Below are 16,975 nucleotides of genomic sequence, written 5' to 3'. Positions count from 1 at the left end.
CCCGCTTTGCCCTCCGCACCCGTCGCTGTGCACTACTCCGCGGTCCCGAAACTCCCCCCTCTGCCTCCCGCAGTCTCCGCCCGCGGAGGGGCTTCCTAGTGTGTGGAAACTTTTCCTCCTTCACAGCTCCCTCCCACTGGTGCAGGTGCCGTCCTTATTCTTTTGTCTCTGTTTTTTCTTTTGCCCTACCCAGTTACGTGGGGAGTTTCTTGCCTTTTGGGAGGTCTGAGGTCTTCTGCCAGCCTTCAGTAGGAGTTCTGTAGGAGTTGTTCCACGTGTGGATGTATTTCAGGTGTATCCGTGGGGAGGAAGGCGATCTCCGCGTCTTACTCTTCCGCCATCTTCAAGGTCCCCCGAACAGGTTTCATAGGAAGCCAATGGGTTCAGGGTTGGGCAGGCATCTGTGACAAATGTGTCTGGAGCCCAAGAGGAAGTCCAGTCTGGAGATAAAGATTTGAGGTCAAAAGCTTAAAGCTGTTCCCAAATATCCCCAGTCAGGTTGCATCTCACTCCCAAATTCCCACAGCATGGTTTTCAGAACTCTATTTTATCCCTTGTGCTTAACAGTGATTTATTTTTGTGTCTGTCCACTTAACTAGACTGAACTCTTAGAAGACATGATCCATGGGACACTGAGCCTCAGAGAGGTTAGCAATTTTCTCAAATTCTCCCAACTTGTAAGTAATGGAGCCCCATCTTGAAATCAAGTCCTCTCAATTCAAGTTCCCTGGAGCTTCTCTCTTATGAATAGGCTTCCATGTATTGTGGCAGGTACAGCCCTTCTAGAAGGGTCACTGTCTTCATGTAGGGTGAAAACAGGAATGAAAGGAACCGCAAAGCTCAATGTTATGAGTATGTAAAAACATAATAAATAAGCTACATTTATTGTATATCAACCTTTTATTGAACACCAACATTTTATATAATATCCAACATCTTCACTCTTTGTGACATCCCTACCCTAAGGTAGGTATTAGGACCCCTGTTTTACAGATGAGGAGACTAAGGTTCAGAGTGGTAAAGTGACTTGCTTAAAAGTTGTAGAGCCAGGATTTAAACCTGAGCTACCTGATTCCAGGAGCACAAGATTTCCCTATCACATCTTCGTGTTTCTCATGCAGTGAGTTTAGAGAAATTAAATCAATAGCTAGTCTTTGTCTATTAACATAAGGAGTTATTGTTAGGTTCAAATGCTCTATTTTGAATAGTTTGAGCACCTCCTGTTGTTGCTAATAATCTATTCAATCAGCCGTCAGCCCATAAATTTGACCTATTTTTTCGAATCCTATGTGCAATCTATTTTCAACCATGCATAATTCTAGCAGAGTCCTAGAATCAGGAAATTATTAGAAAGGCAGATGGGTCACCTTCAAGAAATACAGAAGGACATAGATGTGGCAGGTACACACCACCACCAAACACTTTACTGATCCAGTTTCATCTAATCTTCATAACAAGGGATTCTCGTCATCCTTTTGTTGATGAAGAATACGAGGCTCTGAAAGGTCAGGTGACTTCCACAGGACACACAGCTCACGAGTAACATAGCAGGATCTGAACTTAAGTAGGCTTACGCCAAAGACCATGCGTTTTCCACTCCACTATCCTGTGTGAAAATCACTGCTCTTTCTCTCCTCTCTCTTCTCACTTGAGCTTCTGATGGGAAAACTGACCCCATCCACTCTTCTCCCCTGCATTTGGACTGCGTACTTGTGCATATCTGCTAATGCAGAGATATGGCCAACTGGCAGCCACTATGATGGTACACAGCTGCCCCCTGGAAGAAGTGCAACCCCAGGCAAAGATCCCTGATCACCATGCTGCACGCATGCTGATGGGAAACTGCAAACAAGACTTGGCCTTCGGGTTACCAAAGGCAATGCGATGTCTCATGGCAGGTAAGGGTTTGAAAGCTAGGAGACTTGGGTTCAAAGTGAGGACTCCTCCCTTACACATGGTGTGATCACAGGCGAGTTACTTAAACTTTCTGAGTCTCAGTTTCCTTGGCTGTAAAATGGGAGTAGTGATCCTCATCTGCTGGGTATTGTCAAGGATTAAGAAGTGGGTTCAATAAAAAGGAACGAAGTTGGGTCATTTGTAGAGATGTGGATGGATCTAGAGACTGTCATACAGAGTGAAGTGAGTCAGAAAAAGAAAAACAAATATCGTATATTAACACATATATGTGGAACCTAGAAAAATGGTACAGATGAATTGGTTTGCAGGGCAGAAATTGAGACACAGATGTAGAGAACAAACGTATGGACACCGAGGGGGGAAAGTGGCGGGGGGTGGTGGCGGTGGTGGGATGAATTGGGAGAGTGGGATTGACATGTATACACTGATATGTATAAAATAGATAACTAATAAGAACCTGCTGTATATAAAAAAAAAAAAAGTGGGTTCAAGTAGCTGTAAGGGTCTAGAAGCAACTCTCACGTAAGAGACGTTTCATCAGAATCCCTTTTCTTCTCGTTGGTGACAGGATTCCCTGCCTAATCATTTCCCACGCTTAGGAAAGACCCATTATAATTGTATTCTTTGCCTGGTTCTCAGAAAAGCTCATATAATGATCCAACCACACTGTGAGGATGGAGAGGGTCAGGGCGCAGGAAAGCACTTTGTGCAACACGAGGACCTGTGCGCAGTCAGTTTGCTGGCAAACACCTGAGGGCAGGTATGTGTCCATTTACCAAGTCCAGGAGAAGGGACAAGGGTTTGGGGCCGTAAAGAGTTCAGTGAGTCCTGGCTTTGTTACTTAGTGGCTTTATCATCTTGCCTAAATCCCCTCACCTCCTTAAGCCTCTGAGTTTCCTGATTTGAGTTGGATATGGTATCGCCCAGTGGCTGGCACATCTTCTGTCCCCTGGAAAGACGGAGGGCAAATTTCCATTGAACATCACAACGTGATGGCCAAAACCCAAGAAGGGATTAAAAATAAATGGTTCCTACAGAAAGCAAAGACGAGTTCCCTTGAGAAGAGCTTTAGGGAAAATGCTCTTCTTTCAAAAGCTCCCTTGATGAAAATAGAATATGTAACAAACACACAATGTGAGAGAAGAGAGAGGCTTGCCTTCAACATACAGCCCACTCTTCAGCCAGGTGTTGCGGGGATGTGAATTAGGGGCCCGGGGCTCCTCTAGACCTTCAGCAAGGTGGGACTGAAAGCAATGAGGGTTCACGGGCTGGTCCCCTGTCTCTTCATGTCCCTTGCGATGCTGAAGGGAAATGGGCCATCTGGGAATTCATGGGACCAGACTAAACTGAGCCCATGAAAGTCATGGTGAGGGAGGGAGAGTGGATGTATCTGTCCTCTGCAAGTGCAGTTACTACCTGCAAGTTGTACATTATAAACACATACACACACTCATGTGGGCAGGAGAAAACAAATCTTTCTGTCTTCAGACTCCCTGGAGCTTTCCTTTGGGCTAGTTCATGCCCAAGGCCCAAGTGGCCTTTTTGGCATTCAGAAAGTTCTTCTTCTTTTTCCTGGGAGGAAGGTGCAGTGAGATCTCCGGCTCCTTTGGATTTCTGAAGATAAAGAGCTTTTCGCCAGTGTTTAATAAATCAATGGTTTCTGCCCCTACAATGGGCACCGGAGCCAGTTCACCAATGGACTCCAGTGACAGGTGTGGCCAACTTCCTTTTCCAGAGAATATCACCCTCTCTCTGAGAGGGGGACACGTCTTCTTTAATATGCTAAAGAAAGAACAGAAGATCAGATACGACGTTTTTGGCAACTGACTCTCCCGTGTCCTGAAAGAGTTCTCTAGGAAAACCCCCTTTTGTCCCTAGGGCCCCAATCAAGTGTCTTTTTTTTTTTTCAAGTGTCTTTTAAAGAAAGGTTTTGCCCTGTGGTTGCCAGGTTGCCCCCGAGATTAGCTGAAGCCTGTAGCAGCGGTGGCTGCAGACAGCTCTCACCAACTCATGACTGTTCACTTTTGTGGAGTTTTGTGAGCCTGTGGTCATCATATTGTCAGCACGGAATCAGCCATGGTGGGAGTGTTTCACACCACGGAAACTAAGTGCTACAAATCAGAGCTCCCATCTCCCCCCGGAACAATTGTGAGACATTTCCTAGGACACCCCTGCCTGTGGGCTTCACACTAAAAGCAGGCTGATAAAACCTGATTATAAAGCAAGTTAGAAGTTAGGTAAAATGTGTTTGAAATAGGACAGAGCAACACACTTTGAGAATATCCTGTAAAAGGACTGCTGGAACCCTGCCCATAAGCAGTCCAGTCCCTAAATCCTGGTTGCTCTTGATAATGGTTCTGACTCCTCCTGAGAGCGCTCTACAACCTGAAAGCCACAGGGTCCTTGCCCAAGCGGTGCAGGACGAGGCCATGTCACTGGGAGTCGACCTACTGGAGGCCACTGGTAGGCTCGTGGGCCCTTCCTGAACAGGCGTGGCTAATGAGGCTCCATCCCCCTCAGCACGAACTCCTGCCCTGGCAGCTGCATGCTCTGAGCAAGGACTCAAAGGCAACTCGGACTGATTCACAGTCTCTCCTCCTCCCACCATTGTACACAGCATCTCAAGGCAAAAAGGCGAGTACAGTGATCCGAGACAGTGGCGCCAGGGTTCTCCTGATCTGTACTCGCCCACTTGTGTCAGTGCAGCCCAGGAAGGCATCCAGCAGCCCCATCCCCATGCTAATCTAGAACAACTGACTTCCGTTCCTTAGTGGAGCGCTTTACAGTATACAGCTTGAATTGAATTTTCTTGGTTTGGGCTCAATATCCGGTTCTAATTTCTCTGGGACTAAATTCTGATACCTGGCCCATTATCAATGGCTCCCAGATTTTTATTCATGGACTATTTGGGAAGCTTGTCTCTGCGGCTTCACCGGAGCCCTGAGAAATTATGGAAGGGGCAGGACACTTCTCTTGGACATCCTCTGTTTCCAGAGCACACTTTGGTTATCACATTTTTTTTTTTTTTTTTTTTTTTTTGCGGTACACGGGCCTCTCACTGTTGTGGCCTCTCCCGTTGCGGAGCACAGGCTCCGGACGCGCAGGCTCAGCGGCCACGGCTCACGGGCCCAGCCGCTCCGCGGCATGTGGGATCTTCCCGGACCAGGGCACGAACCCGTGTCCCCTGCATCGGTAGGCGGACTCTCAACCACTGCGCCACCAGGGAAGCCCCTGGTTATCACATTTTAACCTTTTATGTTAAACGGTCTAACGTAACTCTTGTGACTCATGTTACCCTTTTTCCGAATCTCTAGCGGGAAACACGCGAGACCCTTGGTCTGTTGTTCGTAGCACCCTAAAACCGCGCTGCCTCTAACTTTCCTCTGCTCTCCAGGTGTGCAATCACCACAGCTGAAAGAGAAGGCACTCAAGAGAGTGAGAAGAGCGCTGGCCCGGAAGTTCAGGGAAATAAAGGGGTTGGTTACATGGCCCTAAATCCCACGGTCACTTTTAACAGCTGCAGGCATGGGGTCTCTTCCTCTGACCTCCCTGAGCTGGTGAGGCGTGGCCGTGGCATTTCCCCCACTTTCCAGAAAGTGGGGAAGCTCAGTGCAGCAAGGCGAGAGAGGGCTTTGTAAACTATAAAGTCTGAACATTTATAAGGAATTATTCTCCTTCTAATGAGATTCCATTTAAAAAGAGCCCTTAGTTAAAATAAATACTGCAATTAAAATGCTAATAAATGACAGAACATTCTCCCACTGATAGCTGGTGGCTATCTTCAGCTCATAAACTAAGCGCACTTTGCATTTTTTTTTTCAATTGAAGTATAGTTGATTTACAATATTGTGTTCGTTTCAGGTGTACAGCAAAGTGCACCTTTTCCATTTTAGGTTATTACAAGCTATTGAATATAGTTCCCCGTGCTATATAGTAAATCCTTGTTGTTTATCTATTTTATATCTAGTAGTTTGTATCTGTTAATCCCATACTCCTAATTTATCCCTCCCCACCCTGCCCCCACTATCCCCTTTGGTAACCGTAAGTTTGTATTCTATGTCTGTGAGTCTATTTCTGTTTTGTAAATAAGTTCATCTGTATGACTTTTAAAATTCCACTTATAAGTGGTATCATATGATATCTGTCTTTCTCTGCTTACTTCACTTCAAACTAAGCCCACTTTGAATAAAGACTGCGGTCTTTAGGGAAGGAATGTTGACATGTTTGTAGTAACCCTCCCTTTGTGGTCCCCTCCGCCTCCCCTTCCCAGTTCACAGGCAGCCTGGTTGCCCTCCTCAGCCCACCTGAGCAGATGCCCTCATTACCTCTCTTTCCTCTTGTGAGCCCAGAGCATCTTTTCTAATCCTCTGCTTATCAGTTCTCCTCGAAGTTTGCTCTCAAAGGCTTGCCACCAGCCCTGATGTTTCCTGAGGGCAAGAAGGGAGCGTTCTTATATTTTCAAAAAGAACAGAATCTTCAAGCGATGCAACATCTTAAAAAGCACTGTGGGGACTCCTTCCCTCAGTGTGACCTTTGGCTGACATGAGAAACCCTGAGAGTTTTCACGTTTGTTCTCTCACTCACTCTGTGAACACTGATCAAGCATCTTTTCTGGCCGAGTCAAGACACGGTCTCTGCCGCAAGGGGTTCCCAATCCACGGGTCACAGACAGGTCCCAGGTGACATCAGTCAGATAAAGGAAGGCTGCCGAGATGCGGGACACTTGAGCTGAATCTTGGTATCTCAGCAGGGAACGCATGGTGCATTCGAGAAGGAATGGGCTCTCTGCCTTGGCTTGTGTGCAGTCCACCTCCCCCACCGGAGCGGACACCCCATGCAGCAGGACTGTCCCTTACTCTCCCACGTGCACCAGTGCCTAAGACAGTCGACATACTAGGATCTCAGTGAGTGTTCATGAATACATGAATAAGAAGGTTGAGAAGGCACAGTGGAAGCTTGGAAGGTGGGTGAGGCAGGGAGTCCTCATGCCACGTGAAGGAGTGTGATTCTCGACCGAAGAAGGGACAGTGTATAAGGAATAGGGGGTGGGGAGGTGTTCGCAGGCTTGGGCTCAAATCAAGTCAGTAAAGATCAGTGTAGCAGAGAGTCCTGTCTATGCCTGCCTCTGGCCAAGTTCATACGCTGCCTCAGCTGGTTCACACTGCCCAGCTGGTGGGGTGAAGGACCCTTGCCCACGCTGGGCCAGGCTCTCTGTCCCAGGAGTCTAGCTCTTGGGCAGAGAAGGCTGGTCCTCTGAAGGGAGCACCCAGAGAGGATGGTCTCCGTGCTCTCCTTGTCCTGCCCATACAGGGACCCGGCGTACAGCTCTTCCTGGATTCTGACAGGTCCCTCACACACCCTTTCTTGCTTAGATTCATCAGTCAGTTTCTGCTGCGTGAAACCCAAGACTCTGAACTGACGGTGTGCCCAGGCACCAGTCGCTTGGGACACAGGAGTAGTGACTGCCCTGCCCTCAGAGGCTGTGGTGAGTGGCTTTTGACTCCAGACGTCATCCAGTCTACTTGGCCATGAGGTCGGGCTACACAAGGGCATGCCCATGTTCCATACTCCTGGCGACAAGCCACCTGGGCGCTCCTGCTTTGTCCCACATCCACCTGCCCATGCCGGCTTACCAGCCTCCCAAACTAAACTGGCCGAAGGGGAGCCCGTAAATAAGGTCCTCGTGAGCAGCCCTCAGGCAGAGGTGACATCGCTGTGACCCTGCACATTCCTGCTCCAGCGTCACCACCGACATCTGCCACCTTCATGCTCTTGCCTGACTGGGCACTGAGAGAAACCAGGCTGAGACGTGCAACTCTCTGACCGCACCCAGCTCTCTGACCACGCCCACACCAGCCCTGACCCCACCCACACCCCAGCTCCTGTTACCACACTCACATCCAGCCCTCGTGGTGGGCCCCACCAACTCTAGGAAGGCTCGTCTCAGCCCCTGTGGACTCCCACCCCTGCTCAACAGCTGTTGTTCCCAGGCTCCTATCCTTCCTTTCACCCTAACCCTACTCTTAGCCCTCAGCTGAGTCAGGGACCCCCTTTACGAGTCGGGAAAAATAATGTACATACACACCTTTCCACATCATCATGCCATTCTGGAAGACTCATGGGCTCCGAGACACCCATCCCCAGCCTCCTGTGGGTCCTGGTTGAGGATCTCAGCTTCACTGCCTGGCCTTCAACACTTTCAGGTCTGCTCGCGGCTTTCCTTGTAGCCTCAGCCCTAGCAAATTCTGCTCTCAAGTGGCACCACTGGCTGCCCCAAACCCACCTTATCCACAGCCCCACTTCATGTCTTGACTTATAAAGACCCTTAACTGATCAAACGCACACCTGAAACTTGACCCTAAAAAAGTAGCTCTGCAGCATTATCCATAATTGAGGAGAAATGAACACAAACTAAATGTCCGGTAAGAGGATAACAGTTACATACACTATGCACACACCTCAGTGGAAAAATAGGCAGCTGTTAAAAATAATATCTATGGAGATGTTTCAATAACTGGGAAAAGTATCAATTTTAATTTGTTAATAAAAACAGCAGAAATAGCATCAAAATACTGTGATAATTAGAAAGCTGTCTGCACGTGGACAAGAGTCGAAAGGTAATAAGCAAACTTGCCTCTGATATAACGTTCTGAAAAGCACGACACAAGGTTTTATATACTGGGATTCCTATACACACACACACACAATGCACACACTCATAAAACCCAGCAGAGGAAACATGTTCTGGAGGAAGAATGGTAGCAAAACGCTAACAGCCATTTTCTCCAGCTGATAGAACAACGGATATACTTTTCTTCTTTTTCTTTATGTATTTATTGTATTTATTTATTTCCTTTATTATTTATTCCTTGGGCTGTAAATATGCATATATGGCATATTTACAGCCCAAGGCTACTTATTCTCTTAAGATTCTACCGGGGAAATGAATTGGTGATGAAAAGAGAAGCTGTGGACAAAATACTTGGGTCTGCCATGACTTACACAGAGGATGCATAGCGACTCTCCGGGATGCTGTCTGTTTCTTGAGCAAAGAAATTCCCCTGGGAAGGTGGGTGTGCTTGTGCCCCGTGGTCCCACTCCCCTCTGCCAACTGTTCTCTCTACAGGGACCTCGTTTTCCCACCCTGTACTCACCCCCTCCTGCCCAGGTCAGCCTGCACCCCGCCGCCGTCACTCTCCGCTGTGTGGTCCTGATGCCTCTGGCCCACGGGATCCAGCACGGAGAGCAGCTCGGGCTGCAAGGCTGCAGGCACAGTCACGCTCAGGAGCCAACGCACCGTGCTCCCCGGCAGCATCGTCAGCTTCGACAGGTAGGACGCCAGTCTCAGCTCCTAGAGGAGTGAACGCAGGGACTCAGAGCCTCACGGCTCTAACCTTGACGAACAGCAAGCTTTAATGGATCACAGTCTTAGGACTTTTTGTCCCAGGGAGATAAATATTTTAGTACCTCAGTCTTAAAACCATGTTCCCAAAGTCACAGAGCTGTCAAGAAAAATCTATCTGGTCAGCAGCCTTAGCTTGCCATGACATTCCCCAAGCCTTCATCCATCCCTTCCAACTACTCTCCACTCACTCTTCACAGTTGCAGCCTGGGCCCTTAGTAATTTCTCCTTCTGCTCATGCTCCGTGAGGCGATAGGGCTCAGAGGGAACAGCACAGACTGGAAACGACTGAAATGTGCCTAAATCAGTGGATGGTTAAAGAAACTGTGCTATGGCCATGCCACGGAATACCAGTCTGCAGTGAAAGGAAAGAACTGGATGGATCCCTAGGGCGTTTCGCTGCGTAAAAAGAGCCAGGCCCCGCTGTACTTCCGCGTGAATAACATTCCAGAGGTGACAACATTTAGAGATGGGGAACAGAACATTATTGGCCGGGGTTAGGGGTGTGGAGGGGAAATGGATATAACCATAAAAGCGTAGCACAAACAGATCTTTGTGGTGACCAAACAGTTCGACATCTTAAATGCGGTGTCATGCTAAACTACATGTGGTAAAATGACACGGAACTATACATGCGTTTTATATGCATGTCAACTTTCTGGTTTTGATATTGTCCTAGGGTCCTGTAAGATGCAACCATGGGGGGAAACAGTGAAACAGGGGTCAGGGTACTGGAACTCTCCATACTAGCTTTGCAACTTCTTGTGAACCTAAAAGTATTTAAAAAAAAGGTTTGAGAAGGAGAAAGAGAGAGTACAGGCAGGCTCTGCACTCCCCCAAACCTGTGTTGGCTCCCAGCCCCAATGCACAGAACTGTGTATCCTTGGGAAGTGTCTTTATTTCTCTTCAGGCCCCAGCTCCCTCATATTGTAAAATGAGTTAACAATAATACCTATGTCAAAAGGCTCTGTGAGGACAAAATGAGCTGTGATGTGTAAAACTGGTCTGTGTTAAGAAGGCAAACTCCCTTTCTTAGCAATATGGGCATGCATGGCCACCTGGCCAACCAGAGACCTTCCCTGGGATTTTACACAGCAAACCCAGGAGAAAAAAAGCACTTTATACAGCAAAACCAGGAGAGCTGGATGCCGAAAGGCCATCAGCTCAGGGCTCTCAGCTTTCATGTCCCTTCCTGTGTGGAATAAGCTTATTAGTGGACACAAAGAAACAGGGGAGAGAGACAGAGAAGGAGAGAGACCCACAAAGAGTCCTTTGCCAGTTGAGCCCCCAGAGCTCAGCTCTGCTCTTGGAGGGGACAGTCAGGGTATTAATACATTTTGTTTACACTCAAACTAGTTTGAAATGAATTTCTGTTACCTTCACCTAAAAAGAATTCTGACTTTACAAGACATCTAAGTGCCGTGCTTGACAAATCAAGGTCATTCAGTGAGTGTTTGTTGTTGCTGTTGTTACAGTATTTGTATGAGTTTCCTATTGCAGCTGTAACAGATCACCCCAAACTTGGGCTTAAAACAACACACATTTATTCTCTTACGGTTCTGGAGGCCAGAAGTCTGAAATCAGTGTCACTGGGCTAAAGTCAAGGTCACCCAGGCTGGCTCCTTCTGGAGGCTCCCGGGGAGAATCCCTTCCCTGGCCTTCCCTAGCGTCAGCTGCTGCCTGCATTCTTTGGCGTATGGCCCCTTCCTCCACCTTCAAAGTTCATCCTCCAATCCCTGCTTCTGTCATTCTCACATGGCCTTCTCTTCAAGCTGTGACTCCTACTTTCCTCTTGTAAGGACACTTGTGATTACATTTAGGGCCCACTGGGATAATCGAGGATAACACCCCCATCTTAAAATCCTTAATCACATCTGCAAAATCCCCTTTGCCATGGAAGGTCATATTCACAGGTTCTGGGAATTAGGACTTAGACATGTTTGGTGGGCCATTGTGCCAGATTATTAGTGCACTTATTCATTCAACCAACACCACGATGGGGTCCTACTGGGCGCCAGACCCTGTTCCAGGCACCGGAGGCAGAGCAGTAAGTAACACAGACAAAGTCTCTGCCTTCACGAGGCTCACAGTCAGGTCAAAGAGACAGATGGTAAGCCTACAAAGAAACACCGTATCAGGCAGTGTAGGTGCCAGGATGCAAAACAAGGCAGGATAAAGAGACAGAGGGTGAGGGGCGGGGGTGGCTGATATTTGAGACAGGTGGTCAGGGAAGGCTTCTCCGAGGAGGTGACGTCTGAGCAGAGACCTGAATGAAGTGAGGAAGTGAACCACGGGCATATGGAAGGGAAGAGCTTTCCAGGCAGAGGGAAGGCAAGGGCGAAGACCCTGAGGTGGGGATATCCTTGGCACGTTTCATGGAGAGCGAAGGAGGCCAGTGTGGCTGGCATGGACCGTGTGAGAAGGAGAGTGACAGCAGTTAAGTTGGGACAGGTGGCGGGGGATCAGCTCATACGGACCTTTACATCGTAGGGAGGATTTGACTTGTCTTCATGGTGAGCTGGGGAGTCATTGCAGGAATTTAAGCAGTGGGAATGGCATGAGCTGATTCTCATTTTTTAAAGATGACTTCAGATGACACAGGGGCCATGAACCATCTGCAACAAGTGAGGTAGCAGAGGGGCGGCATCTCAGGCAAGAGATGGTAGCTGTGTGAGCCAGAGTGGTGGAGGAGAGGTGGTGAGAAGTGGTGGGACGCGGGAGACTCTTTGATGGTAGAGCCAACAAGGTTCATTGAAAGACAAGAATAAAGGATGACTCCACCATCTTTCACTTGGGCTGCTGGGTAACTGGTGTCATTTACTCAGATGAGTGGAGCAAGCCTGGGACAGGGGACTGTCAGTCACTCGGAGTTCTATTTGGACAGGTTAAGTCACTAATGGCGATGTCAAGTCTCAAGTTCAGGGCAGGGGTCTGGAGCTAAGATTAGATGGTAATCAGTGTGGTGATGACATCAGCAAGGGAGTGAATGTACATGAGAGGGAATGAGGTCCAACGACCGAGTCCTCAGGCTCCCAACGTCCAAAGGCCACGATGCATCCAAAACAGGGGCTTGAGCACAGGTAGCCAGAGGGCTGGGAGAGAACCAGGTGTCCAGGTTTGGAAGCCAAGGAGGGAACATATTCAAGGAAAGGGCTGTGGATCAAGTGCCACAGAGAGGTCAAGAAGGACAAAGACATGGACTTGACCACTGGATTTGGAAACATGGGGCTGCTTACTACTTTGACCAATGCTTTCAGTGCAGTGATGGGGAAAAGTGTTATTATAAATACCAAGCTCTTTCCTGGCGACCCGTGTGCTTCCTTCTGCCTGTAGTACACTCTTCCCCAAAGTGCTCTCTGTCTGGCTCTCCTCAACTCATTCTTTTGGTTTCTACACCCGTGTGGGGCTCCTGGAAGCCTTTCCTGACCCCACATTCTGGGACAGATGCCTCTCCTCTGCTTTTCTCTGGTGTTAATCAACTCTCTTCTGTCCAATTCTTGTATAAAATTCAATTGTCCAATTCCTCATGTGTCTCTGCAAGGAGGTTTTAGGATGGGGTCAGCATCACATGCGTCTCTACCTCCAGCATTTAACCCGGTTCCCAGCACAGAGAAAAACATCAACAGACGTGGGTCGAATAAATGAAGGATAAACTCCATCAACACCCTGTAGACTCACTTCTTCCTGAGGCAGAGGAGTAACCCTTCATCACTGGGATCCCCACTGGTGAATATGGGGACCCGCCGGCCCACTGCCATGGCTCTCCCAGCTCTGAAGCTTTCTGATCAATAAAATAATCCTTAACAAAGTTCATTTAACTGGGTCGAGTCTTCCTGAAGGTGGTGACACAAAAAGCATCTGTGTGGGTCACTTCTAGAGACTGAAATGTGTCACAAAGCAATGTGGGGACCGGCTGTTCATGCAGAAGACGGTGGCAGAAAGACCAGGCTTAACAGCAGGCCCTGCCTGCCCCTCTCTCCTGTTCTGCTTCACCACCACTGGACCTGGCACGGATTTCCATTGTTTGGGTGTATCTTGGCATATTTCATCCTTGCCTTGATCTTTAAGAAATACTGCTAATTTTAAGGAATCAAACAATGTAGAAAAGCACAAAAATGTTAAAGTAATTATTCCAAATGCCACTGTCCAGAAATAGTTATCAGTACCATTAGGCAAACCACATTCCAGGAATATTTTTAGGCATATACATAAGTAGATGAATGGAGGGATGGATGGATGGATGGGTATACAGATGGATAGATGGATGATGGATAGTGGGGGGATGGATGGATGGGTGGTTACGTGGATAGATGGATGAGTGGCCAAATGGACAGATGGATGGATGGATGGTGGGTGGGTGGATGGATGGATGGACAGACAGCTGGACTGATGGATAGATGGGTGGATGGATGGACGGGTAGAGAAATGGACAAGTGAATGGATGGATGGATAGACAGACAGATGGAGTGACGGCCAGATGGATGGATGGACATGACTATAAAAATGAGATCATAATCCACATAAAATACTATTTGGTTTATGTATTTATTTTGTTAATTGCCTGCTTTCCCCACCAGAATATCAGCTCCTGAGAGCATGGGCTTTATCTGTTTTTTGGGGTTTTTTTGTGGTACGCAGGTCTCTCACTGTTGCGGGCCCTCCCGTTGCAGAGCACAGGCTCCGGACGCGCAGGCTCAGCGGCCATGGCTCACGGGCCCAGCCGCTCCGCGGCATGTTGGGATCCTCCCGGACCGGGGCACGAACCCGCGTCCCCTGCATCGGCAGGCGGACTCTCAACCACTGCGCCACCAGGGAAGCCCTATCTGTTTTGTTTGCTGCTAAAATCCCAGTGCCTAGGATAGCACTTGCCACTTACTAGGAGCACAGTCAATATTATTCAAGAACAAAGCCCGTTTAGAAGATCTTAAGCTGAATCTAAGTCATCCTTTATGTGGTTAGAAAAGAATGCCACTCTGCTGTCTACAGTGGCTGCAGTCATGCTGGAGCCCCTGGGGAGAAAGGAGGCGAGTTCAGTGAGGACCACAGATGGGGTCCCAGCCTCTCCCCACAGCACAGGGAAACTTCCTGCCTTGTGGTGTTAGTACCATTCATTTTTAAATGAGCACCCCCTTCCTGTTTTATTCATGAAGCAATTAGGAAATACTTTGCTTTAAAGGGAATTGTGCAGTAGCATGAAATGGAATGAGGAGAGCCTTTAAAGGGAAAAAAACCCTGATTTTAAACCAGCCCCCACTGACTGGCTATGGGACCCTGGCTAAGTCACATCACCTCTCTGACCCTCAGTTTCTTCATCTGTCAGGTGATGATCCTCTCCATGCCTCTCCTCAACGCTGGGCTGATATCAGCTGCTGTTTGTACCATCACCATCACAGAAGGGCTGATGGATTTGCAGCAGTGCCCTGGGGAGGCTCTTCCCACTGCCAGGGTCCCCAGAGCAATGGTGAGCATGAGCTGGGATGATGTGTGATGTGTCTAGCACAGAGCAGGCCTTCGAGAGTGTTATTTTGATATTGTCATAAACATGCAAAAAAGGAGGAGTTGGCAAAGTTGCATAAACATGAAAACATGGGTGCTCGTGTGGAAACTATCCTTCATGCAAATTTGGGAATTCAAACTATGCTGTCCCTAAGGCAGTGTAACCATGAGGAAATAAAACAGAAGAGAGAGAGAGAGACAGAGACAGATCACAAGAGAAAGAAGAAGAAAAAGGAGGAGAAGGAGGAAGAGGAGAGGGGAGGAGGAGTAATTAGAAAGAGTAGGAGGAAGAACAGGGAGACAGGGAGGGAGACCTGGGGTTCCCTCGTTATCATCTCGCCTGGCACAGAGAAGAAACAGGTGAAATACAGGAGTCCTCTAAACGGGGAGTGATGGTTAACTTTACAGGTCATCTTGTCTGGGCCACAGTGTCAAGATATTTGGACAAACATCATTCTGGATATTTCTTTGAAGGAGCTTTTGGATGAGATTAACATTTAAGTCAGTGGACTTAAAGCAGATTGCTTTGATGTGGGTGGGCCCCATCTAAGCAGGTGAAGGCCCAAACAGAAAAAAGACTGACCTCTGAGCCACAGTGAATTCTGCCAGTAGTGGGCCTTTGGACTTGAACTGTTAACAGCAGCTCTTCCCTGGGTCTCCAGCCTGGTGGTCTATCCTGCCAGCCTATTTGGACTTGCCAGTCTCCATAATCACATGAGCTAATTCCTTAAAGTAAGTCTCTCTCTCCTTCTCTCCCCCCCAAGTCTTTGTGGTTCTGTTTCTCTGAAAAATCCTCACTAATACACAGGGGCTGGAAAAGAAACAAATCAGTTGAGTAGACTTTGCTGAGGGGACTCTACAAGGCACAGGGTTGGGGGCAGAGAAAAACCACCCCCTGACCATAGGGCCAATTCTTCAGCAGAATTCACAGCTTAAAAGAGCCAACAAATCAGAAATGAATCTGGATGAAATTCCACATGTGACACTTTGGCCATCTGTCAATTCTCTTAGTTACAAAGAAGCAAGGTGGGGGTGGGCAATCAGAGTGAGTGTGGAGATAGCTCAGTTCCTCCAGAGACCCAGGCCAGGGGCATCACGTGCTCTGCAGGGAAACTGAGCAGAAAGAGCACACCGTGTAGTCACCTACCCCAGGCTGAATCCTGAGCTCCAAGGAGCGGCAGTGAGCCCTGGAGCCCTCATGCCACCAATCTGGGCATGGTTCCTCTATTTGAAAAGTGGATATATTAAATGTATATATTAAAGTTACTTAAGACTGAGAAGAAGAAGGTTTGGGTGCCTGTCTAATTACAGAAACTGACCAGGGCAATGATTACTATTGTCATTGCTGCTGCCGTGACCCCCGATCAAATGTCCTCTCTGTGCTGGCCCTGGGCCAGGGGTTTTCACAGATCTGCTTGGCAGCTCCCAAGGTTCGTGTTATCATCCCCATCCTGAGGGTGAGGAAACGTGGACTCTGAGAAAAGGGTGAAGTGACGAGCTGCCAAGGGATGGACCCAGGACATGGCAAACTTGTTCTCACCTGGCTATACAGGGTCACAAAGGTGTCCGTCTCCATATTCTCCAGTAAATCTTCAAGCATGACACTGTTCTCTTGCTCCTCTCTCAAACTAGAGTGAAAACAAAATCTATATGAGTCCAGTTTTGTTACAAAGCTGGTTATTTAAATCCTAGTTATTTAAATAACAAGGGATCACAAATCTAATTAACATGATTTAAAAAAAAAAATCTATCCAAAGAGGTGGCCAGAAGAAGTTTGCTGGTTTTTAGCTAGATTACCTTGCAAATAATGTATCAGGGAGGGCTCACCAGGATGGAGAGCTCCTCGAAGCAAGAAGTTTTGTGGGAGCCATATGGAGAATTTTCTGTGGCTTTGCAGGGCAATCTGTGATCTGCATGGCTATCAGCATAACTGATGCCATCTTGGGCCCTTACAGTCTCTCCTGTCCTTCTGCTGACCCACCTAGGACTGTGCAGTGAATCACTTCTCTGTCATCAAGGGCTTTGTAATTAATAGATATTGTTTAATAATCATTAGGACCAGGTAGCCTCTATGCTTTGTTAGTCCCCAGACAAGGATGAAAACCTTCCCTGAAGTATTCCTGGCACCCACGAGACTAGTTACCCATTCATAAATCTTCA

The 16,975-nt window shown here is 47.9% G+C and overlaps 1 protein-coding gene across 3 annotated transcripts in view; it reads right to left on the bottom strand.

Annotated features, from left to right (window-relative positions):
* Positions 1-879: 879 nt before the first annotated feature.
* Positions 880-16,975, bottom strand: part of EVC2 (EvC ciliary complex subunit 2) — a 145,843-nt gene continuing 129,747 nt past the window's right edge. For 2 of the 3 annotated variants that reach the window (XM_032632680.1, XM_032632679.1), the window contains 4 exons: positions 16,356-16,443; positions 9,072-9,268; positions 6,243-6,344; positions 880-3,699 (listed from right to left, as the gene is read on the bottom strand). In XM_032632680.1, the coding sequence (XP_032488571.1) occupies positions 3,429-3,699; positions 6,243-6,344; positions 9,072-9,268; positions 16,356-16,443 (658 nt within the window). In that variant the 3' untranslated portion in view covers positions 880-3,428. The remainder of the gene's footprint in view (positions 3,700-6,242; positions 6,345-9,071; positions 9,269-16,355; positions 16,444-16,975) is intronic. The other variant, XM_032632678.1, reaches the window with a different exon arrangement.

This window comes from Phocoena sinus, chromosome 5 (assembly GCF_008692025.1).
Source record: "Phocoena sinus isolate mPhoSin1 chromosome 5, mPhoSin1.pri, whole genome shotgun sequence".
Taxonomy (NCBI): domain Eukaryota; kingdom Metazoa; phylum Chordata; class Mammalia; order Artiodactyla; family Phocoenidae; genus Phocoena; species Phocoena sinus.
The sequence above is the reverse complement of the archived record's forward strand: the minus strand, read 5'-3'. Positions and strand labels throughout refer to the sequence as shown.